Below are 25891 nucleotides of genomic sequence, written 5' to 3'. Positions count from 1 at the left end.
AGAGAGAGAGAGAGAGAGAGAGAGAGAGAGAGGTTGCAGAGATTCGCCGATACGCACCTGGTCACGCGCATTTGAGGGCATCAGTGACGTCAAAGCTTGAGGGCGGAGGTTGCCAGTTACGTCACTGGCCCAGGCAGCAGCCTCCACTGCCACAACATCGATCAGTACGAAACCAGGAGTACGAAGAGAACGAGAGAGAGAGAGAGAGAGAGAGAGAGAAGAGAGATAGAGAGGGAGTAAAGTGCGGAAGAGAGTAGGGGATATGAAAAAGAGAAGAGGTGGAAATATCACTAATAGTACCTGCCTATTCGGTCTATTAATTAAATTTCTGGCTTTACTTCAGCCATATTTCAAATAAAATCCTTCATACCAGTTTGCATTCACAGTCGAATGCATCGAATAATAACACAGTATTTTAATAATGTCTACTTCCTATACGAAATTTGTTTTTGCATTAGATTATTTCTAGATTAATTTATTTCTAGATTAGAGTGAAATAATTCGATATCTTGACGGGAGAAGGATCTTTTGTTTCTTTTCTCTCTTTCTCTTTTCTTCCTTCTGTCTTTTCTTTTTTTTCTTTTCTTTTTTCATTAGTTTAATTTTTCTTCGCATTGTTAGAACTTAATCCAGAATTCATGTACCAAGTGTCTCTTTCTCTCTCTCTCTCTCTATCTATCTCTCTATCTATCTATTTATATCTATATTTTACGTTGCAACATCATTATTTCTTCATGTTTCCGTAGACCTCAATGTATACATATAGCTGTAAGTTCGTATTGACTAAAGCCATAACGAATAATAGGTAGCACTCTCATTTTTACGAGCGTACTCACGAGAGAAACGTGACGTAACAAAAAGAAGAACATTCACGAGCAAAAGTCATCCATAGAGAATGTAGTAGATGTACAATGAGAGATATCGATCCTTACGGAAAGCTTACGAAAGCTTTTTTCTTTTCTAGAAAATATCCCATATATATATATATATATATATATATATATATATCAAAATCATAAATCATTGTGAGACGTGTTGAAAATCGCTGAAAAGAATTGAAAGGAGAGAAAGAAAAAGAAAAAGAAAAGCGTAAGAGGGAGAGCAAGAAAGAGAGAGAGAGAGAGAAAACGGAAACGAAAATGCAGGAAAGTGCAGGAAGAATTTGCTCGCCCACGGTCAACGACGCACGTTTTCGAACGATGTCAGAAGAAGCTCGATAGTTTCCAGACCATCCCTGGCTCCTCGTAGATACGAGCTAAAGCTAACAGATAAGGTGCTGGCCGTGCGCCATACACGCGACTCGAACGGAAGGCTACGTAGAAATAATAAGTGGAATGAAATTTTCATCGAAAGCTTTATGAGAGAGAGAGAGAGAGAGAGAGAGAAAGAGAGAGAGAGAGAGAGAGAGAGAGAGGATTGGACGATTGAAAATATCAAAAGTGAAAAAAGAAAGAAAGAAGAAAGAAAAAAAAAAGAAAAAAGATCCTTTCCATATCTAATCTAATTTTCTCTCTCTTTCTCTTTCTCTCTCTCTCTTTTTCTCTTTCTTTTTCTTTCTTTTTCTCTCACCGTGTCTGCATACATTTTTCTTTTCTTTTTTTTTTTTTTTTCAAAGAGAAAGAAAAAGGAAAAGAAAAAAGAAAATAGAGAGACAAGAAAAAGAGAGTAAATTTTCCAAGAAGATAGACGAGGCAAATTTCTTCGAAATTCATCCCTTCTATTCCCTTTAACAAAATCTATTGAAGGTAAGATCAAAGACGACCTAAATTCTCGCCTTCAATCGCGAAATTTGCGTAAGAAAGTTACGGATGAATTAAATCTAGCTCGCAAGAATGTAACGCGTTTTAGTCTTTCTGCATATATGCATATATATTGTATACGTATACACAGAAAAGGAGAGAGAAAGAGAGAGAGAGAGAGAAAGAGTAAGAAACGCGAACGAGCCGGTAACTATTTCGCGTGTTCGCAAAATTCCTGCGCTTTGCATGTTCAACGTTACGCGTGACGTGACCCACTATAAATGGCGCTGTTAACATTTAGAGAAAGTTAGGTCGTGCTTTTTTGACCCCCGTCCTCATCCCTCTCTCTCTCTCTCTCTCTCTCTCTTTCTCTGTCCTTCCTTCTCAACAGAATTCACTTAACTCCAATGTCACGCTTTTTCTTTTCGACACTCTGCTATGAAACGAAGACGAAACGGAAAGTGGTTAGAATAATGAGATCGTTATCGTTAACCTAAACGGGATTTTACGAGATTTCGTTTAATCGATATGATCTGGTGAAAAAAAAAAAATAAATAAAATGAGAAGAAATAAAATAAAAAAGAAAAGAATATCACTGATAAATAATAATTATAATAATAATAACAATGATAAGAATAAGAATAAGAATAAGAGATAAGTGAGATAAGTTTTCCTTTTCACAATTGTTTCTTGATTCGAACATTCAAGTTATGATTGACTCGTACTACTTAAAACTTGAACGTCGACACCTGTTCTTACTATTATTACTACTACTGCTACTGTTACTACTACTATCACTACTACTACTACTACTACTAATATTACTACTACTACTACTACTACTGTTAATATAACTACTACTATTATCACTATTACTACGCTATTAACATTACTTTCGTGAATCGAAAAGAAATTAAAAAGAGAAGCGACCTAGAGGAATGGTTACCTCGTTGAGTTAACATCGTATTCGATAGAGTCAATATGATGGTGTTCTCTTATGGAAATATTTGAGAGAAAAATTTTTCCAAAGCAAGATTACCATGAGAGATAAAGAGAAAAAGAAAGAAAGAGAGAGAGAGAGAGAGAGAGAGAGAGAGAGAGACAGATAGACAGACAAAGAGAAAGAGAAAAGTTCCGAATGAGTTCTTCACATATTTATGAATTTTTCGTTGCCGAGCAACCGTTCCCTTGCGTCACATGCTCCATTCGTCAGTATATATCTTTTGCTATTTTAAATTCTTTACTAATACGATACCCTAACGTGACGATGGATTATCGACTATGAACTTTTCTTACAAGACCTAAAAATATATTCGTTTGTAAGGAATCTTAGTTTGGATGATAGTGACTGACAATGGATATATGTAATGCATGTGTATGTACGTACATACACGTGCGAGAATATATGCTGGATATCGTGTGTGTGTGTGTGTGTGTGTGTGTGTGTGTGTGTATCTACGTACATGTGCATATATGCATATAATATACGAAATGTTTTTTTTTATAACATTCACTCGACGACATCGTAGTTATATTCGGTTGAAAAATGACTCGTTGAAAGGACTAGGTACGGTAAATAAAAAATATTTTTCGTTCGATTATTTGACTAAAAGAATATTCCGTTCGCAATTTTCTCTCTTTCGTGTCTCTGTCTCTCTCTCTCTTTCTCTCTTTCTCTCTTATTTTTCTCTCTAAATCATCGAACTACGTTCGTAAATTGGAATATAAACGGACTGCGATTCTTTTTTTCCTTTATCCTCTTTCTCTTTTCCATCGAAATAATTTAATTCTATTTCACTCGATCCGAATCGGACTACGTTTGGCAGTAAATTGAAAAGCGTATTGCGTGTGCGTAAATACATCTCTCTGTACAAGAGAGACAAGAGGGAAAAAAGAGAAAGAGAGAGAAAGAGAGAGAGAGAGAGAGAAAGATGTTTCCAGGGAAACAGAAACAACGTTGCTATGCGCGATGTGCCTCGCGGTGCATTTCTGTCCTTCCCGGTAACGAAGAATATGCAATTAAGCTGGAATAATTTAATTAATGGAAGAACAATAAACGAATTGAGGCGAAAGAAATACCTGTAGATATGTATGTTATTAATATATTGAATAAATTATTATATCGAAATAAATGAATTCTTTTTTCTTTTTAGTCTTGCTTTTTATTCCTTTTGTTATTACCTTCTCTTTCTTTAGATACTCCAACTAGTATATATATTTATATATATATTTTTTTTCTTTCGAATTTAATTTATTTCATAAATAAAAAGCTTTATCGTTTACGCGATGAAGATTTTTTTTCCTTTCTTTTCACGCGTTGACCTCTTGAAAATACCACAAGAATCTTTCTTCTCTCTCTCTCTCTCTCTCTCTCTCTCTCTCTCTCTCTCTCTCTCTCTCTCTCTCTTTCTTTCTCCATTTCTTTGCCTTTTCCCTCGTTGAATATTTATCGATTCTTTTTCCGTATATCGCAACGGCCAGATAACACACAACTTTCAGGGAGATCCTATCGGGTGAAGAAATTATTGCTTTGTAAGCGCAACGAGAGATACAATGAATAATGTCACGCGAACATTACTCAAAGATACTTTTAGAAAGAAGAATTTACTATAAATTTTCGATAGAATGAAAACTTACTTAAACGCGTAAAAGAAAAAAAAAAAAAAGGAAAAGAAAAGAAAAGAAGAAAAAAAGCAATGGACTATAGGAATCGAAGAGAATCATTTCCTTTCGCAAAATTATTCTTACTGAAAATCGTACACGTTACGAGAATATAGCTTAAGGAATAGGTAACCCGTTAACGTCGTGAGACGAATCTCTATCGATTAACCTTTTCGTGCTCGCGCGACCTAATTATCATGGAAAAGAAATCGTGTAAAATGTATTAACGTTAAAACGAAGATAAGGTCGATGAAAACGATACACTTTCTGTAACAATCCTGTTTCATTCGTTTATTTCCCTTTCTAGATTAAAAAAAAAAAAAAAAAAGAAAAAACATCAACGCGTAGAACAAAATTCATCCGATGTTCTCTATTAATATGATAACTATTCGATAACCTTCGTATTTTATACTTGATTTCGTAATAGCACAACATTTTCATATCACCTGATATCCCGCCTTCTCCTCCCAAGAAAAAGAAAAAAAATAAAAAATCAAAAAAAAGAAGAAACAAGAAACAAAAAAAAACAGAAGAAAAAGAGAACGAAGAAGAACCAAAAAAAAAAAAAAAAGAAAAAATAATAATAGAAGAACAAACAGACGAGTGAAAAGAAAGAATAGATTCTTACACCCATCGTCTCACTAACCTATTCGAGGGATGAACACGTGGTCCGCAAGGGCAGCATCCGCTGCTCGAACGTTTTCGCCTACGGGCGCACCAATCTTGTCCCATCTTGAATTTCCCCGATACCCTTCATCAAACTTTCCAAGCGTTTTCGCTCGTGAGAACGTCAAAGTGAACACCACTTCCTTCGTCTCTGTTCTCGACGAGGAATCTTCGATGGTTTCTCCATCGTTCGCGAACGTGCCTTTATACGTCGAGCCATTGCTTTCAAACTTTTGACGTTTATTATGTACTTTTCTCTCTCTCTCTCTCTCTCTCTCTCTCTCTCTCTTTCTCTCTGTCTCTCTGTTTCTCTCTCTCTCTCTCTGTTTCTTTTTTCTTTCTCTCTCCGACAAGAAAAAAAAGACTGCACTATGTATTTCAAATCGAATCCTTTCTCTTTCTTTTGAAATCAATTTGTCTAATCCTTTTCTTTCGTTCTTTTTCCCCTCCCTCTCCCTCTCTCTCTCTCTCTCTCTCTCTCTTTTTCTCTCTGTTTATATATATATATATAAATATATATATGTTTGTGTGTGTGTGTGTACGTTTTATATTTCTTTCTTTTTAAGAAGAAAGAAAAAGAAAAAAAAAGAGATAAGAAGTCGTAAGTTCCAGGAGATTTTTTTTCACTGTCGAAGTAGACACGAGAAAGGTCGTCTTTTCTTGAAAGAAGTGCCAACGATGCAGCCACTACGATTTAACGTCTTAGCTTCTTCAACAAGCTTCGACCGACGACGACAACCAACGAAGATTTTCTCGCGCGAGAACATTCCGAACATAGCTCGTCCTTCGAAGACGAAAAGATGCTCTCTCTCTCTCTCTCTCTCTCTCTCTCTCTCTCTCTCTCTCTCTCTCTCTCACTCACTCTCACTTCATCAGCTTTCTCACGAGAATCGATTCTCTTCGCGACTGGTTAGAGGCGCGTCACGTTTCGACTCCTCGAAGAGTATCTCTCGCGAAATCCTCTCGTACGCTTCTACGGTGAGTTCAACCGGGACGATAAGGATGCTGTTGGTCCATTTTCTTTTCAAAGTAACAACACTTTCCGCGTGTTCCCACATCTCTTAGGAATTTTCTCGATTTTCTACGAGAGACACGCGTTCGTTTTCACCTGACGTTCTCTAACACCGCCAACGGTCTCGCGAAATATAACGCACACGAGTTTCTGACAAGACCGAGTGCACGCACGCGCACGCGTATATAGACATACATCGATATATATATATATATATATATGCTTGTGTGTATATATATATGTTAATATATATGTATGTATATATATATATATAGAGAGAGAGAGAGACGTGCGCGCACACACACATATGCATAGAGATATATTATAAAAACGGCCGATACGATCAACGAAAACGCACGTGACGTAATCCTGATGTCCCTTTATCTACGATTTCGATCGAACTCATTGTGAATATATAAAATAATATGAAGAGAGAGAGAGAGAGAAAGAGAGAAAAAAAGAGAGAAAAAGGGAGAGAAAAAGAGAGAGAGAGAGAGGGGAGAGAGAGAAAGAATTCTTATCAAATAAAACGAGAACGGTTAACGATCCAACTTCGAAGACACGTGGATGATCCAGCAGCTTCTTAAAGTTATCTTTTTCCTTCCTGTCATTTCTCTTTTCTATTCTTTTGTTCTTTTTCTTTTTGTTTTATTTTGAAATCAATCCTCTTATACAAATCTTTTCGCGAACTATTAAGAAGATAGACAAACAGACACACTGATTAAAGATTCACTGACACGTAATTATTTATACGCATACTCTCTCTTTCTCTTTCCCTCTCACAGACATACTTTCATATATATATATATACACACATACGTAGAGAAAAAAGGGAGAAGAATTCGTCAATTAATTCGATCCTTTGTTGTTTGTACACCCTCACTTCGCGATAAGAGAGCGACGTGTACGGAAGGAAAGGTCGCGGAAGACTGGAGAGAACGAAGAAGAGAGAGAGAGAGATAGAAAGACAGAGAGAGTGAGAGAGTGAGATAGTGAGAAAGAGAGAGAGAGAGAGAGAGAGAGAGAGAGAGAGAGAGAAACAGAAAGATAGAGTGAATGAGTGAGTGAGAGAGAGAGAGAGAGAGACAGCAAGAAAGAAAAAGTGAGAAAGATAAAGAATAAGAGCGAAAAAGAGAGACTTAGAGAGAGATAGAGAGAGAAAAACTGAAAGAGAGAGAAAGAGAGAGAGAGAGAAATTGAGAGAGAGAGAGAGAGAAAGTTTTCTCGTGGCTCCATCGACGGTAGCGCCTCCTTCGTCGACTTCGGCGCCGAAAACGACGAAGTCAGAAGCGCGCAGAGGGTTGCTTTAGAATCATTGAAAAGAGTTAAGGAGGGTATGACAGAAAAAAGAAATCAAAAGAGACACGAAATAGCATATTCGTACGATACGAGAAACGTTAAGGTTTGTCGAATAATATACCGAATGAATAGTCAAACGATTTCACGATCTTCTCTTATTTCAAAAGCGTGAAAGAGTAAAGGAATAGAGACTGGCTCTTGCATCTTAAAATTCACGAAAATTGAGTATTTAAATCCAAGGGACGAGCTCGGAGAGGAGCTCAACGATATGATGAAAGGAGAGGAAAATCGTTCTTGCTCGTAAATAATGTTTAAAATGTTGATCAAATGAGAAATTATGCAGTTTGATTAGAAAATCACGAGTTGAGATCAGTTTCGAGAAAGTTATTTTCGAGATATCGAAGAAAAATTCTTATGAGAATGGAGAAAGGAAGAAAACAAAGAATTTATCTGTTTTATTTGAGAACATTGTAATCGGCCAATGTCATCGCTCTTTCTCTGTCCTTTCTTTTCCTTTCTCTCTCTCTCTCCCTCTCTCTCTCTCTCTCTCTCTCTCTCTCTCTCTCTCTCTCTCTCTCTTATACACACATATACACAATCTCTCCCTATATTTCTTATTCTCTCTGTTTCTCATGCTCTCTCTCTCTCTCTCTCTCTCTCTCTCTCTCTCTCTCTCTCTCTCTCCCTCTCTTTCTCTGTCTGTTTCTCTCTCTCTCTTGTCTATGAGATGCGGAACCACGTGCTCGACACACCCACGGTTTCTCTAAAATCAATGGCGGACTCGAAGGGCAACGTACTCCGCGCGAATTTCCTTCCTTCCGGTTTGCAACGCGTCGAAGCTTGGTCCTTTCTTTCATTTGGAACTGAATTTCTTGAAATAGATATAAAAAAAAGAGACGGAGGAAGAGAGAGGGTGGTGGGAGAGAGGGGGGGAAGAGAAAGAGAGAGAGAGAGAGAGAGGGAAGTCGTTATTGCTTCCATCGGCGTAGTAAAAGCGATCGAAGCTGCCAGAGCGTTGTATCTTCGAAGTAAAATCAATAACCGAGAGATCTGGTCCAGCGAATCCGAATGAGAACGCTCTCAATTCAGAATCGATGTTAGAGTTAAGTTTTTATCTTTTATCAGAGCCATTTTTATCTACGTGAATCTCGTTATACTTTCTTTTTTTTTCTTTTCTTTTCTTGCTTTTTCTTCTTTTTCGTGATAAATATTGTATATTAAACCTGAGAAATCTGAAGAGTTTCAAGACTAGATCACGGATTATTTTCTTCGTAGAAATAATTTTTCTTAACGAGACCGTTCGCAGTAACGTTCGCAAATGCAAACTTAACCATTCCTCTCTATCTCTCTATCTCTCTATCTTTCTCTCTATCTCTATCTTTCTCTCTATCTTTATCTTTCTCTGTCCCACTCACTTTTGCATCTTGTTACCGCCGCATTAAAACTTTTTGCCTGACATGTCACTGTTACCTACTACTTTAAATTGAATCCCCGCTTTTGCCTCCGCTTTTAATTTTCTCCATGGCCATCTAAATTTAAATGCGATTCCCGAAAGAAGCTTTCGTAATAGCCCTTTCGTTTAGCCTCTTTTTCGTTATCTTGCTTACAACACTCTAACAACACTCTTACAACACTTTTCTTACGCACAGATGGATTAAAAAAAAGGTCAAGCTTTCTTATTTAAAATTAGTTTCCTTTTTCTTTTTTTTTAATTTTTGTTTTTGTTCATGAATTTTCCTCATGCATAATTGTAAAACTGAAACTTCAATTTATTTTTTAATAAATAATGCCACGTAATATTTATGCATTATTCTTATTAATCTATATGAAACAAGAAAAGAGAAAGAGAAGAACAAATAAAAAAGCTTTCGAACAAATTATATGCATTAATTTTAAGTTTATAATAAGACTGTATCGTGTTTTGTTATCAGACAACGGTCATATAACTTTCTGTATTACCGACCGACCACAATTTCATTCCTTTCTTTAATTCGATGTAGCGATTGTCGGTAAATTAATATTTTAACGTCGATAAGGCAGTACTCTCGCATTGTACTTACCATCGTCAGAACGCACAGTATATCAAAAAGTTGCATTTTCTTGAAACAGAGCTGTCTACTATGCAATTATTTATTTTTTTTTTTGCAAAAAAAACAAGTTTTGCGATAGCAGTAACAATCGTCGATTTTTTCCCTCTTATTTTTTTTTTTTTTTTTTAAGAACGAAATAGCAAAATTATATTACATCGATTGAAATGAAAAAAAAAAAGAAAAAAGAAATAGTATTTAGATAGAAGATAGAGTTATAGTCTTACTTAAGTGTACAATTTTCTGAATGAATGAAAATAAATTTACATAGTATTTTATAATTTATGATTTCTCGCGGAGACTTTTTACAGGAAAGTTATGCATTGACTAGAGTTCAGAAATGTTGTACTGCGAACTAATAACCGTTGAATAGACCCTCCGGTTGCATAAACTTTCTCTAATATAATTGGTAATAAGTTTGCCTACCAACAAGGACGGTTCACATTTGCAGACCGCGTCAATTTGACCCTGTTTTTACTTATTGCCTCGTGATCATGCATCAATTAATACTGCGGCTAATCCGTGCTGGAAACTAATTGCAAACGTGTATACAAATAACCCGACTGAATTTTTCGCCACGAAGTAGTTTTATCATAATATTCATTTCAACGAAAATATCCTAGAAAGATCAAAGAAACTTGTTTATTATTTAGTAATGCTTAAGAAAACCAAAAAGTCGCTTGAATAAACAGTAATTTGACTATAAGTATATCTTAGAAAGTAGTACCACGAAGTATCTCTTAATCGAAGATACACAAAATATACTTGACTTTATTTCTTGTAAATATGTATGAAATATATCGCAATATATCGTTGAAATTAAAAACAAAAATATCTATTCGTACGAATCTAAGCGAATGCCTTTCAGGAATTCGTCCGAGTTTTAAATATCAAATAAAACTCGTACGTATTTTTTTTTATAATCATTTTCATTAAATATATATATATATATCGTTTCGTTAAATATTGGCAGAGTGTATTGAACGTGAACAAATTACGAAAGTTATTCGATATACACCTGTATCTGCGAGCTGTCTGAATCATCGAAACAAGTCCAAATGTATAAACTTATACACTTACTTACATATACGTCTTTGAATAATGGAACCTCATCAAAGTTTCTTTCTACGCCAAAAATATACCGCGAATATCGATTATTTTTGTTACTATTCTTATTTCCTTACGTTCGTCGAGTACGCACTTGTGATTGACTAGCAATGGTATTACGAAGTAACGAAAAAAAGAATCATTCTAACTCAAACTGAATCTTTTTTCTCTCTCTCTTTCTTTCTTTTCTTTTTCTTTCCTTCTTTTTTTTTTTGTTGAATCGAACTTCTTAAAAATATTTGATTTTCAATCATTAAACTGTACGAAACACGCGTGGCCGAAATCATGCTTATTCATATCGAAAATGATGAATTTCTGTCTGTGCGAGCACGTGCAATTGATAAAGCATGTTTTCGAAAGTGCATACGAGTTTACGATGTAAAGAAAGTTTTACAATTATACGATTGACATTAATATATATATATATATTTCTCTAAAATGTAGTATAAGTTCAACATAAATTTTCTATATAAACTTTCATCGCGTAACCACAAGAATTTTACGTGACACATAATAACCCGATAAATATCTACGTACTAAAACAACTATTCTCACGAAAATTGCAATTGTTCTTGTCAAATGAAACCTCAAATAATACTTTCAATCACGTACAACGGAGACAAAATATATCCACTTTGTAAGACACCCAAGAGGATTTTTACAACGAATGTTCTTCTTCCTTCTTTTCTTTTCTTTTTTTTTTTCAAATCGTCAGTACCAATGACAATTACCTTTTCCCCCATTCTTCTTTTGGTCCGTTTCCAGATGTTCCAACAGACCATTCCTTTTTCAAAGTCTCTATCCCTAGAGGCATTTATAAAAGTACGGAAAAAGAAATGAAGAAAAATGACGAAAAAGGAGACACCATATGTACGTAGACGATGAAAAATAATTTCTCTTCTTGATACTCGAATTTCTCTCGCGGCTAAATGTCATTGGAACACCCTAGTACACGTCGCCTATTAATCATTTTGCGGTCTTCCTCTCTCTCTTTCTCTCTCTCTCTATCTATCTATCTATCTATATATCTTTCTCTTTATATACGATTTTGGCCGGCTGACGAGAACTTTTCGATTTACTGTTTCGCTATATGAAATTCGTTTATAAAGTTCGAGAATGAAAGATATAAAAGGAATAAAATAAAATGAGAGGAAATAAATCTCGGAAATAGAAATAAAGAAAGAAATAAACCCTTGACTGACTGAAAGTTATAAAAGTAAAACTTTCATGCTTGTTAATAGCAGTGCAACGTATTATTAATAAACCTTTAAGCGTGCCGCTGTGTAACATTTGTCAAAGTCCATCCTCCAGGAATGCTTTCCGCTTTGGCACACGACCAAGTGATATAATATCTCGAAAGCAGAGATGGAGAGAGAGAGAGAGAGAGAGAGAGAGAAAGAGAGAGAGAGAAAGAGAGAGAGAGTAGCAAAATCGTATATAAACTAATTCGCATAGAAATTATTCGAATAGCATGTTAATGAAGGATGAGAAACGATCTTTGATAAAATATCGAATATCAAAGTACGTAATCGAAGGATAGCATGTTAACGCTTGTTAATCCTTCGATTAAATATTATACATCTACTCGTTAAGCTAGAACCATGGAAGGAACTTTGCGAATAATTCTAACCTTCCTACAGCTTTCGTGTTCCGATTTACGAAATTAACCGCGAACATGACGAGCGATCGATCAAACTTCAAGATTGGCTAAGAGCTAATGCTTCACGAAAAAGAGATTTCATTTTATCGTTTCGATGAGATAGATTAAAAAGAAAAAGAAAAAAAAACAGACGGAGAAGGAATGAGAGAAGAAACATTAATCGCTACTTCTAACTTGTATTACACGTGACACAAAAATAATTGTTCGTTTATAAAAATTGCAAAAATATAAAAACCGTACGATTCGAAATAAATATGACGTAAGCTCAATCGACGTACTGAACGAAAGCAATAACGTCATCGGTATATTAAAAATTTATATATATATATATATATATATATATATATATATATATATATATATATATAGTACGATTTCAAATTGGGAATGATAAAGTTTTTAAATATGAACGCTCAATTACACGTTTTGATGAATTAAAAGAAGGAACGAGAGAAGAAGGAATAGACGGAGAGTAAGATATTTCTTCGATATGAATAACGCTTTCGTCGCGAAACATATCAAAGGATGAGAAACTTTACAAAGCGAAAGGGAAACTAATAGAAGCCTTTGATCAAAAAGGGTCAAATAATGAACGAATGTCTCATCGTTCTTACTACACACACACACAGACAGATATGATATATTAACAATAGACATTACAAAATATTCGGAAGGGTTTCGAAATGTCGTAATTTAGGCAGCATGTTATAAAACGTTCGAAAATTTGACACCGGCAAAAGATAATGGTATCTTAATTATTTAAATTTTTAATCTACCTAATATAACTTTTCAGTTATTTATAAAGGTAACTAAAACTTTTAAAACTCTCTGGAAAGTTAAACGCAGTTGACCGTAAAAATTCATCACTCAAAGGATTAAATCATTAAATCACTATAAACGAGATTAAAAGTATAAGCGCATGCGCGTTTACGTTCGCATGTGTGAATACGCGAAACGGCGCTTTAACAATGACGTCAGAACGGGCTCGATTCGAAATACGGCTAACGAAGCGGTTGGAAAAATCAAGCCGACACGTTTTCCATTCTCTTACACACCATCATACTTAAAAACACACACAGATACACACACATTCGGATTATACGTAGAGAATGAATCGTATCATAAAGAAGACATTTATAAAATGATTTAATGCGAGAAAAACTTATTACGGCAATTTATTTTACGAGAGAATATATATTTAAGCGCGATTTCTCGCGGAGATGAGAGATTCCTTTTCTTTCTTTTTTTTTTGTAATTATGTTCTTTATTTTTTTAATTTTCTTTTTTTTTTTTAATTTTTGTTGTTTAATTTTGAAGATGACTCTTTATAGAAAAATATATCCGCTCGAATATCGAATACCTTCGATAACGAAAGATTAATTTTGCATGTACATAATGATCATCATTCCAGATCATTTTCCGTGATTTCGAATTTAAACAGACAAGATCGAAAATCGTAATGTAGGTCAAGGCGAAAAGGAGAAACAACGTACTCGCTATGGCTTCCGGCCACGCGAAGCAAACACGTAAGTACGTGAAGGATATTTAAAACGTTAATTATTAAACTGACTTTGGTGTTAAAGATTACATTTGGATATAATTACGAGCATGCGAGTATAATGCCATTTAAAGATGCCGAGTTTCAGGATAGTGAAATATAGATGGTGGAATTAACGCGTGTACGAGTCCTCGAATTTAGGAGAATTTAGGAGAATCTATTTTCATTATATACTTCGAGAAAATTAAGACGAAGGAAAAAAGTAGAGGAACAAGAAGAAGAAATAAAAGTAATAAAAATAAAAGCTGCACTTGAAACGAGTTGAAAGTTTACTTTAAAGAACGTAGAAAATAAATATATATGTATGTACGTACATATGTATGTATGTATGTATGTATGTATGTATGTATGTATGTACGTATGTATATATTGTCGTAGACATAAACTTAGGATAGGCATACGTTCATCATTGAAGTACTTCCTTTTAAAATCATTTCTTCTGTTTTCCTTCGTTGCAACACTTTTATGACCCGAGAAATATATCTTAGTAAAGTGAATGAAAGAGATGGAGAGAGATATCGATAAAGATAGAGAGATGAAGAAGGAAAGATGTATACTCAAGAGAGAAGAAAGCTTTTTGCTCAACATCTTTTCTCTATCCTTTCTACCATTCTTTCTCGATCACGTTGATTTTTATTATAACCTTTCTCCGTTCTTTACCATTACCATTGTAAGTTAATTCTCTCGCTTATACAATCACAAAATTTCGTGCGACGTCGTTTCATTACAGGAAATATTTTATTAATTTAAGAATAAAAGACAAAACATATATATATATATATACGTGTATATATATATGTAAGTATGTATGTATGTATGTATTATAGTTATTTCATCATCGTTGGTCGAAAGATTATAAAAATGGAACATAAATTAAATAAGATTTCATATTGTACTTGAATGGGACATTCACAAAAGAAACTTTTAATTAATATCAAACATATACGTATGTATGTATATATATATATATATATATATATATATATATATATATGCATGTGATGTAACTATATGTAACTATATCCTAGCAAGACCTGGGAACAATTGCGAAATTCCAAGTTAATTAGCGTTAATCTTTTCCCTTTTCTAGTAAATCATGAATTCGTGAGAAGCAAGAAAGAAAGAAAGAATAAAAAAAGAAAAAAAAAGAATAAAATAAAAAGAGAAAAAAGTGTCGTTCTCCGATTTGAAAAGTCAGTCGAAATTGAATATTCCCTTTGTCGAATAAAATACGCATAGCTTCCTCTATATGCGAGTGATATTTAACAAGCGGAAAAAGAAGTCAAAAAAAAAGAAAATAAAAAAGAAAAAAAACTGGATTAAACTGATCAGGCCATTGAGTTCGAAATGAAACCTGAAATCACACGAATCATTCTCGAAAAAATTAACCGATCGAAAATCGAATTGTGTTTCTCCGAGTGATTCGACGAAACTTTAGACTTTTTCGCGATAAACGACAAGAGTGGATTTTAAACAAATCAAATACAATCGGAACGCAGAACGAAAAATTACAGTTCGATGAACAATGAACGAGATCGAAATTGGATCGATCTTTTATTGCAATGTTAAAACGTGTCTTTATATATTTTACTCGTTCCTCGACATCGAAACTAGTTCGACGTGAAAAAATTCAATTTGGTTTTAGCCTATCGCAAAAAAAAAGAAAAAAGAAAGAAAGAAAAAGAAAATAAAAGACGAAATTAATAAATCCTCGGGGGGATTATTCTTTTTTTTTTCCATCGAGGAAAAAGCTTTTTCGCGAATAATCTAATAGTACGAGAAAAATTCGAAATATTCGCTTATGGGTACCATATAAATTGAAATGAAATTAATTCTAAACAATAGCCAAGCAAATGAGCAACATTTCTTTGGACAATAGTATTAGAACAGATGTTGCCTAAGGCAATGTGGTTACAGTTCCTGTTACATGCATGCTTAGTAATAGCCATTACGAGTAAATATACCTCTCTCTCTCTCTCTCTGTCTCTCTATAATTCTCTTTCCATTATAGAAAATAACAATAAACTTTCTCTCTGTCTCTCTCAATCATGGTAGTAAATATACAGGACAACATGATACCATCGTCTATACGAAGCTGCTGTTCACCGATTCTATTATCCGTAATACGGATATTAGATCATAATGTATTCTTTTTAGAAAGACTATATGTATAAAACTGAAGCAAATCACAATATCACAGAAAGATTAAGACGATCAGTTTATCTGGATAAATCCTCAACTATATCACATTATATATATATTATTTAATATATTACATATTATAAAAGCTAATGACAAAGCGCATGCATTATTTGACGAGTTATAAGAACGATCGATTCGAATGATTTCAACGAGTTAAAAAGCTACGACATATTATTACGTGAAAAGCAATCGATCGAAGTTTTCTTTTAAATCAGCGTGCTAAGAACCAAAGACTCGAGAAGCAATGTGCCGTGTCTACTTTCGTAGATATACGATATAATATATATATATAAAAACAAAAAAAAAACAAAGCTAAGAGTTAGACCCAGTGAACTTACAAATCGCTTCGACGAGGACACATGGCCAACGGGGCAACGACCAGGGAGGCTAAAAGTCATCGACAATCGACTACTCACTCTAAAAAGACTTCGGATTCGCTTCGAGGCAACACCAACCTAGGCAAGACGATGGCCTTCTTCCTCCTGCTCTTCAAAGTCTGCGTAGAGAATTGAAATTCCGTTGAGTTTATAGGCGAATGAGGACTAAGTATAGTGATCTTTCGATCGCTGCCACCCGGACTTGTCAACGAGAAGACGTTAGACGGCGGTGGAAGGCTTAAATGTTGAGGTAATTTTCTTTCGAGGCCGGTATTCGCGAAAAGACCACGACGGACCTCAGCGTTCAAGCTTTCCTCGCGATGAAGATTTTCGCTGCTCTTAGATTCGACCTGAGTGACGATCCTACGCACGTCCTTGCTCGACGATGTCAAGAAACTGCGATAGTGACTTTTCGAAGTTGTCAGATGAGTTTCCGATGAGGAGGACAAAGACTCTAAGGACTTTCGTTCGTCGCTGTAACGATCGTCGGCACTGAGAAAGTTTTTCGAGGAACGTAAGCTTTCCATTGATCTTGCTGTTACTTGGCCACTACTACTACTACCGGCTGTTAAAAGATGTTGTTGTTGTTGTTGTTGTTGTGGTTGTTGCAGATGGTGATGCTGTCTTTGCAATCTAGACAAACTTTTCACTTCAGGCTCGTAATCCTCTTGACTCGAACTGGATTGTGGACTTCGTTTGCTCATGAAAAGGCCCAGCCTCGAGCCGGAGTATCTACTACTAGTGTTATGCGTCATGTCCTCCTCGTTAACACAAATCGTCGTCGATGAAAAATGATGACTCGTCTTTTGACGACCCATCAAAAGTGACTCGGCTTCCTCAGGAATATCCACCGAGTGTCTGTCTATTCCGGATATCCTATTCCCTTTCTCATCGATCACAAGTGGCTCGGAACACTCCTCGTCCTTAGGTATATTCTCGACCTCGTTCTCGGAAGCGTATTCCATCGTGTCCGATTCATCGGCCGAGTCTTGCCTACGAATAGTTATCTGACCACCGGAAAATGTTCTAGCCGACGTATATTCCTGCGCATTTATTATCTTTCTCGTCGTTGATATTATTTTTTTCTTTACTAACTTATTGGTCAAGGTCACCGGCATGTCCTCCGTGTCATCCTCTTCCATCTCGATAAGATTTTTCTTTCTATTTCTTTCTTTCTCTTTGTTTTTGTTCTTGTTTTTGTTTCTCTCTCTCTCCCTCTCTCTCTCTCTCTCTCTCTCTTAATTCACAAAAATAATTCTTGAAAATCCTCTATCGTTCGGATCAATATGACACGTTAATGATTCAGGCCAATGAGAGAGAATCGGGTTTAAAAAGATTTGAAAGGGTTGAAGAGGATCTCAGATTTTCGTCAGAAAATCATCGTGGCAATCAATTCCTTTCATTCGCTTTGATCTCTTCGATTAAAATCATTTATCATCGGACGATTTAGATGATTCTTTTTTTGCGCGGAAGACTCATCGGATTTGGTTTCCTCTTTTTCGATTTTCACACTTTCTCGATCATTCAGAACTGCTCTTTCCGTTTTTTTGTAAAGCGCATCTTGCGAAATCCTCGATCGAGACGACACGACGACAACGACGATGACGAAGCTGAAAGTCAAGGATACTTTACCAGACTGTTTCAAGAATACGAACAACGAGTCGAAGCACTTGGAATCACAGGAACGTATCGGCCTTTGTATAATTACTTCGCAATCTATTATACGGTTAACTTTGCATGGTATCTTTTGGGGGGTGAATGTTGTTCTCTAAGAAACTTTATAGTTTGAATCAAACAAAAGTAATCCATTGAAACTCAACGTTTTCTGTTTGGTTAGCGATTCTTAGCTGTAAACTTGTTCATAATGAAGAATTAGCTAAGGCAAACAAACGTCGAATTAACGTATAAACTCTTTCCAAGAAGGAATAATTTCTAATTAAAAATTTAGATTTCTAATCGTACACGCGTTAATTAAGCATTAAAATAAATCTATCAGCGATCTATAGAGTCGAATATTCGAGAGATCGAGACGTTTAAAAAAAATATCCGATATACATTACGATCCTCTTCTTTGTTCGCAAATGAAAGAAAAAGAAAAAGAAAAGAAAAGAAAAATAAAAAAAAAGAAAATACTATTTTCTCGCGTGTTTTTCATTCGCAAGATAAGAAAAAAGCTTGAGGTCCTCTTCTTAATCACCTTTTTTATTTCCTTCCTTAATTATCGCTATCGTCCCTATCCTTCGCACGCATCTGAAATAAATAGACTTTTCGTTTCCGGTTTCAAGGCGAACTCAAATATCTCTCGGTATCCTCGAATCACGTTATCGCGTGACTGACACGAAGCTCTTTTTAAAATACTCTACGAAGTTACACGGCAATCCTGATACTTCTTCCTCCCATAAAACGACTTTAATCGTTCATGTCTATCAACAGTTCAATCTATTCTGATAGAATAACGTTCTACGCATTTTCAAGCCTACCTTCGTTCAAATTCTCGCAGCTATTACGTAACGAGTCAATTATTATCCCTAAAATAAGAAAAAGAAATATCTTCTTACGGAAGAAAATCGCTAAAATTCGATAGAATTGAACTTAATGGCTTAATAAATTGTTTACGTTTACATTGTTATTCGTTACAGCTGATTTTGACAGCGTTCGTATCTACGACAATGCCTTGTAATAATTTTTGTTTTCTTCTTTATTTACCTTCGCTTCCTCTCCCCCTTCTACCCTCCATCAAAATCACACACGTAGCATCGTAGAACACGAATTTCGAACTGATTGAAAAATAAATCAAGAGAAAGGCGTATGAATGAAATATAATCGAGTTCAACGATTGAACGTAATAATTCAAGCGTGTAATTCCACGATTCATGTACGTTATCTCTTTCACGTGAGATTCGAATGGGTTCGTTCGTAACAATGGTAGCGCGTGAAACAATGAAAACAATGAGAACGAAAGGAGAGAGAGTGAGAGAGAGAGAGAGAGTGAGAGAGAGACAGAGAAAAAGACAAAACGGCCTCCTACGTTTTATGGTCTCACACATACAACATAATTTTATTCTTTTTCTATTTTATTTCTACAAACCAAAAGATATAAAAGAAATAAAACAAAAAAAGAAAAGAAAGTTTTAAAGCAGACAAGTTCGTGAAAAAAAAAAAAAGTTAAGAAAAACTGAACGTCCACACGAACGGATGGCTCCTAAGAGACACTTCTACGAACTTATGTGAATCTACTTTGATGGCGACACAACTACACTACGTTAACTCTTAACACAGTCGGAGTGTCAAGAATAAATGAAATTTTTCATTCGAATCAAGATCTCACGAGAATTTTCGATAATATATAGTAAAACTCGATGAAACGTAACTTTAATGTAATATTATTTATAAAAGTAATGTAACTTTCTTCTTCTTCTTCTTCTTCTTCTATTCAATTGAATCTGAAATCTAAAAGAGTTTAAAGTGATATCGCTTCTGTAAAATCTTTCGAAACGAATTTGAAGAAATGTAAATCGTTCGAGAGAAGAATTTGTTCGATTGAGACTACCTGCTTCAACGACAGCTGCTAGACGACTGACTGTGATTGTTTTCGATATCCCAAAGGAATACGTATTTTCAATTTCATTATATTTTGTATATACTACGACTTACTCTTGTTTACATCGTGATCATACACGTATTTATTTACAATCTTTTCTTTTTTTCTTTATATACACACATATATCATTTTTCGTTAGAACGTACTTAAACTATTTTGCAAGTTCAAAAATATATATACATACATACATACATACATACATATGTACATACGTGTTATTATACCTCGTACTCAAAATAAATGTCAGTATCGATTCGAAAATAAATGGGATCGTACGACGAGCGGCATAAATATACAATTCTATGATTTAATCCTTAAATGCATATACTATTTTATTTTTAAATGCATATACGAAATAACAATAAATTACTATTTAATGCGACTTTAATGTGACTTTAATGCGTTATTTAATATAGATATGCGAAACAATTTAATTTTTTAAATTAAATTTTGTAAAACGTAATTACGATCACGTTACTTTTCAATTCTTTCAATATTCTGTCAAATAACAAGTATAATTTTTTTTAACGTTTTGAAAAAAGAAAAGAAAGAAAAATTATATGTCGTGACTCTTTGAAGGACTACATTCATTCGTTTTTAAATTTCTTCAGTCTTTTTCTTTAAAAAAGAAAGAAAGAAAAAAAGAGGAAAAGAAAGAATAGATCAGAAACTAGGTTCTTCTTCACATTCAACGTGAACATGATTCAGCATGATGCGAAAAGCCCGTTTAATCGATTTAACAAGATGCCTTTTAAAAAGTCAACATACCCTTTAAATTTATGCCCTGTGAGAAGTACTTTCCTATTAAGTATCCTTTCAAGTTATAAGTATAGAGTTAGTAAAGTTGAGCCGTATTATACTAATATCGCTTCGATTTCTTTCATAACGAGCATATTTGTGGAAAGCGTGGAATTAAATCGCGATAGTTCTCGTTCGTGTAAAAAGAAAAAGAAAAACAAAAAAAAATAAAAAGAAAAAAAACAGTTGGTAAAGATTAGATCGACATCGAATCTAGATCATCATAGAAATTGTAAGGACATCGAACAAAACAACACGAGCGTATATTATTTTGTATTGCTGGCAAGTGATATTATCACAGAAATATACGTACGTATAGAATTACTATACGTATAATTTCTTAAATTAACGAGAGGCTCACATTTTTCTTTCTTACTTTTTCTTTTTTATTTTATTTTATTTTTTTATTTTATTTTTTTTTTTCAAGAGAACTGACCATACCAGTTTGCCAAGAAAATTTGCCAAATAATTTCTCTAAGTCGACGTGAATCGACCACGACCTTTACCGATTTAACTACTTTAAGGCTTTGGCAAAAGCTCCTGACGCTAATTTATCTTTTATTTCACTTTGCCAATTTAACATTGTATTTTCGTTCGAACGGAGTCATCCAAGTGGAACGTACGCAATCGCATCCTAAAATCAAATATTCAATATAAAAGATAGCTAGCTATGTCTATGGAAACGCGATTGTCCCTTTTACAAATATTTGAAATATTTATCTAAAACGTTGACGGATTATCGAATGTTATAAAACAAGGGTATTCAGTGAATTTCGTGTTAAGGATAAACACCCTAAATATCCAGGGACGCGTTACCCTGATTTCTTTGTTAAAACGACTAAGACGAATAAGTAGTTGTCGTAGATAGGTATGTAGGTAGGTATGTAGGTAGGTAGGTAGGTAGGTCGGTAGGTAGGTAGATAGATAGGTAGATAGGTAGGTAGGTAGATAGGTAAGTAGAGAGTTCGCGAATAAGGGTCGATCGACTCCGAGGTCAACGACGACGAGAACGATTCATCGAGTTCACCTGAGTGGAAGGACACGTGCGACACGATAAAGACAGTTAATACGTACTACATACTTAGATAAATTACGTATAAAGTTATGTGAAAACGTAGATACATACATACACAGATAAATAAATGAATATGTATGTATATATGTATATATATATATATATTCGTCTATGTATCTAATATACCGAAATCACGAAGAAAAGGATCGAAATGGCGAGGTCGTACCTTATCGATAGAAGGATTCTCTCGGGTTCGTTGCTTCCGGTTTAAATGGATGCCAGATAATTTAATGGCTTCATCGATTCCACCGGAACACCAGCAGCTTGTCTATCTACTCTCTGGTTTACCTAGATTGCTAAAGTTCTAGGTCAAACGATCCCGTCGCTTCACGGACTCGAATCAATTAACCCTTAACAATTACCCTAGCTAATGTCAAAACGATCTGTCTTTGGATTACATTCCTATGTCTAAACTTTACAAATTTCTATCGACATTCTTTATCTACTCATTCTTCTATCTTCCTTCAACCCATAAGGATTTCTTTGAATTTTTATTCTTAGTTTATAATTTCCAAATATATATATCATATAATAATTTTATATAATCCCAATAGTAGTATACTCTATACGTAAAATCCTCTACAAGGAACTATAGAAAATATGAGTAAGTTATTAATTTCGTGATAAAATACTGACGTAGTAATATTCCTCCATAAAGTACTTTATTAAGAGACATACGTATCATAACCATGAAGATGACTCCCTTCTCCGGGTGAAATGAATGCTTTTATAAGCACGTCGTTATTCATGGTAAATGATTATCGTGGTAATTTTACAAAACGAATGTCTTTCATTTTCCCAATGTTGCAATAATGCCGTAAATATTCGATGGATATAAGATTTCAGTAAGTAAAAGAAAAACAAATAAACAAATAAATAAATAAAAAGAAATGAATGTTATCGCGTTCGAACGATATTCCATATTCTACGATACTTAGAAAAGAAGGTTAGTAATCATTCCTATTTATCCTTGAAGTCTAAAACAAAGTATGTCATGAGTCGATTTCAATATATGTGCAGAGAAAATAAGGCAAACGAATGAGAAGAAGGGAAAGAGAGAAAAAAAAATTTTTCAACAACAACAAAAAAAAGACGTGCTTCATACATCGATTATCCCGTAGAATATTCTAAACAAAAGGAGTTTCGATGTTTTTAATGAAAAATACTGTCTAAACGTAGACGGACGTACTGAGAATTTTAATGAACGTTAACGAGACAACGAAGTTGCTATTGGCGTTGTTACTTCTGCTATCGCGTATAAAAAGTGGAGTAAAAAAGATGACGAGTGCCTCTTGTTCTTTTTTTCGTTTTTATTTTCCCTTCTTCTTTCCTTTTTTTTTTTTTTATACATTTAGCTCATAAGAGGGCTATTTTTCATTTTCATTTTCATTTTCTACTTCTTTTTTTTTTTCAACGATTTCTACGGCACACGAAGAATTTCATTCAAAACAGCGAAATCTGTTAAATCTCACGAATTAAATCGTAAATCCACGAATGTCGTGGACGTGAAACGAAAAGAAGCATTCGCTACTTCAGCAATTTACCGACTTTAATCAGAGACTACGTTTAATGATCTCTTCGAGCTACAGTATAATAATAACATCGATGTAATTACAACAGCCGATATCATTTCATCTCTATTCTTTTTTTTCTTTTTTTTTTCTCTTCTTTTTTAGTCGTTTTGTGAGACCGAAGCTGACATTTGAAGATTGCATAATGAAACGAGATAACGAGCGTGCCATTTGTCGAACGAGTTACAGCTCCTTTAGAGAAATCACTTTTGGGAGACTCTACGAGAAAGAGAAAGAGAAAGAGAGAGAGCATTTCGTCTATCTATCGTGGTAAAAAAAAAAAAGGAAAAGAAAGAAAAAAAATAGAAGAAAAATGGACGTTACATCGACAGTCAAACCTATCCCGAGATTATCTCGAACTATCTCGATGAGCGTAGAATCGAGCTATCTGTTAGAACCAAGGGTAGGTTCGTAGAAAAAAAAAAAAATACTAGGCCGATGTAAAAGCTTTCTATTCTGATATCGATCTCTCGATGTAAATGACAATGACGATGACTGTGTGACAATGTCAATTAACATCAAATAAACAAATGTATATATATATAGTTTTGATGCTCGACTCGTCGAATTACGTTGGAATATACCAACGGAAATGATATTAAATTAATATCAAACATATGCGAGTATCTACGAGGTAAATGTTAAAATAGATATACATAATTAAATATACGGTCAACAATAATGCAATGTCGTTGATAATGTACCATTCCTATCCCTTTATCGTTTAGCGCTAATAAAAACGGACGAAATCTCGTTCAACCAAATGCCCTCGCATGCAATAATTAACTACAAAAATACGCGTTAATTGCGAGCGTACGTAATGCGAAATGGATATCTTTATATTCCAATACGTACACAGGGATTTATAAAGGATATGATTTTCCATAAAACGGAGAAATATTCTCTCTTTCTCTCTGTCTCATGGAAAAGTAAGTACGAATATCGTTTGAAAACTATGTTATGCAAGCAACACATTTTCGATGAAATATAGTATTACAAAAAAAGGAATAGATTTTGATGTTACAGCGAATATATACATTGCAAATATTTTGTTTTCTTTTCTTTTTTCTTGTCTTTTTTCTTTTCGTTCATTCTTTCTCTATTTTTTTAATTTTTTTTGTTTTCTGTTCCCATATCCAACCCTCTCATCCTCCCGATCACGTACGATGTTATCGTTACAAAGTAATTTCATTTCCATAGTTTATTTATTTACTTATTTATTTAACGAAAAAGCACTCACACAAATGACCTGCTCTTTAGTAAAATCGTGCACTCTAAAAGATGTCTATTAAGTAACACTTAGTAGGAATGCCAATGGATCGATCGTGAAGCATCGTTGTAAATAAAATTAAGCTTGCCGTAGTAAGGTGGAAAATGAAAGGGGCGGCACTATGTCCGATTCTGACATATTTCACGTGGCATCCACTAACAGTTTATAAGAGACATTCAACTACCAATCTACGACGTTGTGTAACGTTGTTATAGCATCGATTACTATCGAGGCTTCGCGTAAAATTAAACGATACGTCGTCGACTCCGTTGTTAGACGCCGGCAAACGCTTAATTATCACTTTGTTGTTTCTAACGTTTGCTTCGATAAAGTAATGCGCTATTGCAACGTGTTTATATACGTCCATTATGTGATTCCCTTTAACTATACATCTTTTTATTTTCTTCTTCTCTCTCTCCCTCTCTCTCTCTCTATTTATCTTTCTCAAGTAGAACATTTTTTTATAATAAAAAGAGAGAAGGAGAAAAGTTTTTAAGAACATATCATTCTCTTACGATATTATCGGAACAAATCGATGTTACGGTTTCGTACAAATACTCGGTTAGCCACCTTATTGAAATTTCAATTACGAGATTATGGTCAAACTAAGATAGTATTTGCATCCAATGAACAAGCTCGAAAGGGATTACATTAGAATGGCATAAGCGCACGGAACACTTCGGTATTCGTAACCCTCTGGGAACAATGTCTTTTATGGAAATTGAACGGCACATGCCGATCTCTAAGGGAAGGTTGCAAGAGGAAGTAGGAGACGTGGTTAACGATCGACAAAATTTCAACGAAAAAAGTCGAGACACGTTAATTAAACGCTTCGTGAATTCGAATGAAATTGCTAACGTTTGGAGTGGAGTTTCGAGCTTATCGAAAGGGATCACGTGCATGTATATTTCATTTCTACGTGCTTTTTTATTTTAAAAAAGAAAAAAGAAGAAGAAGAAGAAGAAGAAAGAAAAGGAAAGAGAGCAAGAGAAAGAAAATAAGAGAAAATGTAAAGATACAAGAAAAAGGACGAAGAAAAAAAAAGAAAGAAAAGGAAAATGAAAAAATAGCACGCGTTGAATTTCGTTCGTTCGTGCTGTCGTTCAGTAGAGACCGCGAGAAAAGCTTTTGCTTCACGAATAAGAGTGCTTTTAACGTGCAGCTGAAACAACTTCTTCGCGTAGGCTTAAAGTTTGTTTTGCTTTTTC

The 25891-nt window shown here is 34.5% G+C and overlaps 1 protein-coding gene across 9 annotated transcripts in view; it reads right to left on the bottom strand.

The window, feature by feature from the left end:
• The window catches only part of LOC127065368 (cAMP-specific 3',5'-cyclic phosphodiesterase), a 179516-nt gene that overhangs the window by 90605 nt on the left and 63020 nt on the right, over window positions 1-25891 (bottom strand). For 4 of the 9 annotated variants that reach the window (XM_050997584.1, XM_050997587.1, XM_050997588.1 and 1 more), the window contains exon 2: window positions 16408-17978. The exons of 2 other annotated variants lie outside the window; for them this stretch is intronic. In XM_050997584.1, the coding sequence (XP_050853541.1) occupies window positions 16408-17510 (1103 nt within the window). In that variant the 5' untranslated portion in view covers window positions 17511-17978. Of the gene's footprint in view, window positions 1-5046; window positions 5330-16407; window positions 17980-25891 lie in introns of those variants that run through there. 3 more of the 9 variants (XM_050997589.1, XM_050997586.1, XM_050997595.1) reach the window with 3 other exon arrangements.

This window comes from Vespula vulgaris, chromosome 7 (genome assembly GCF_905475345.1).
Source record: "Vespula vulgaris chromosome 7, iyVesVulg1.1, whole genome shotgun sequence".
Taxonomy (NCBI): domain Eukaryota; kingdom Metazoa; phylum Arthropoda; class Insecta; order Hymenoptera; family Vespidae; genus Vespula; species Vespula vulgaris.
Note: the sequence above shows the minus strand (reverse complement) of the source record. Positions and strands in the feature narration are given on the sequence as shown.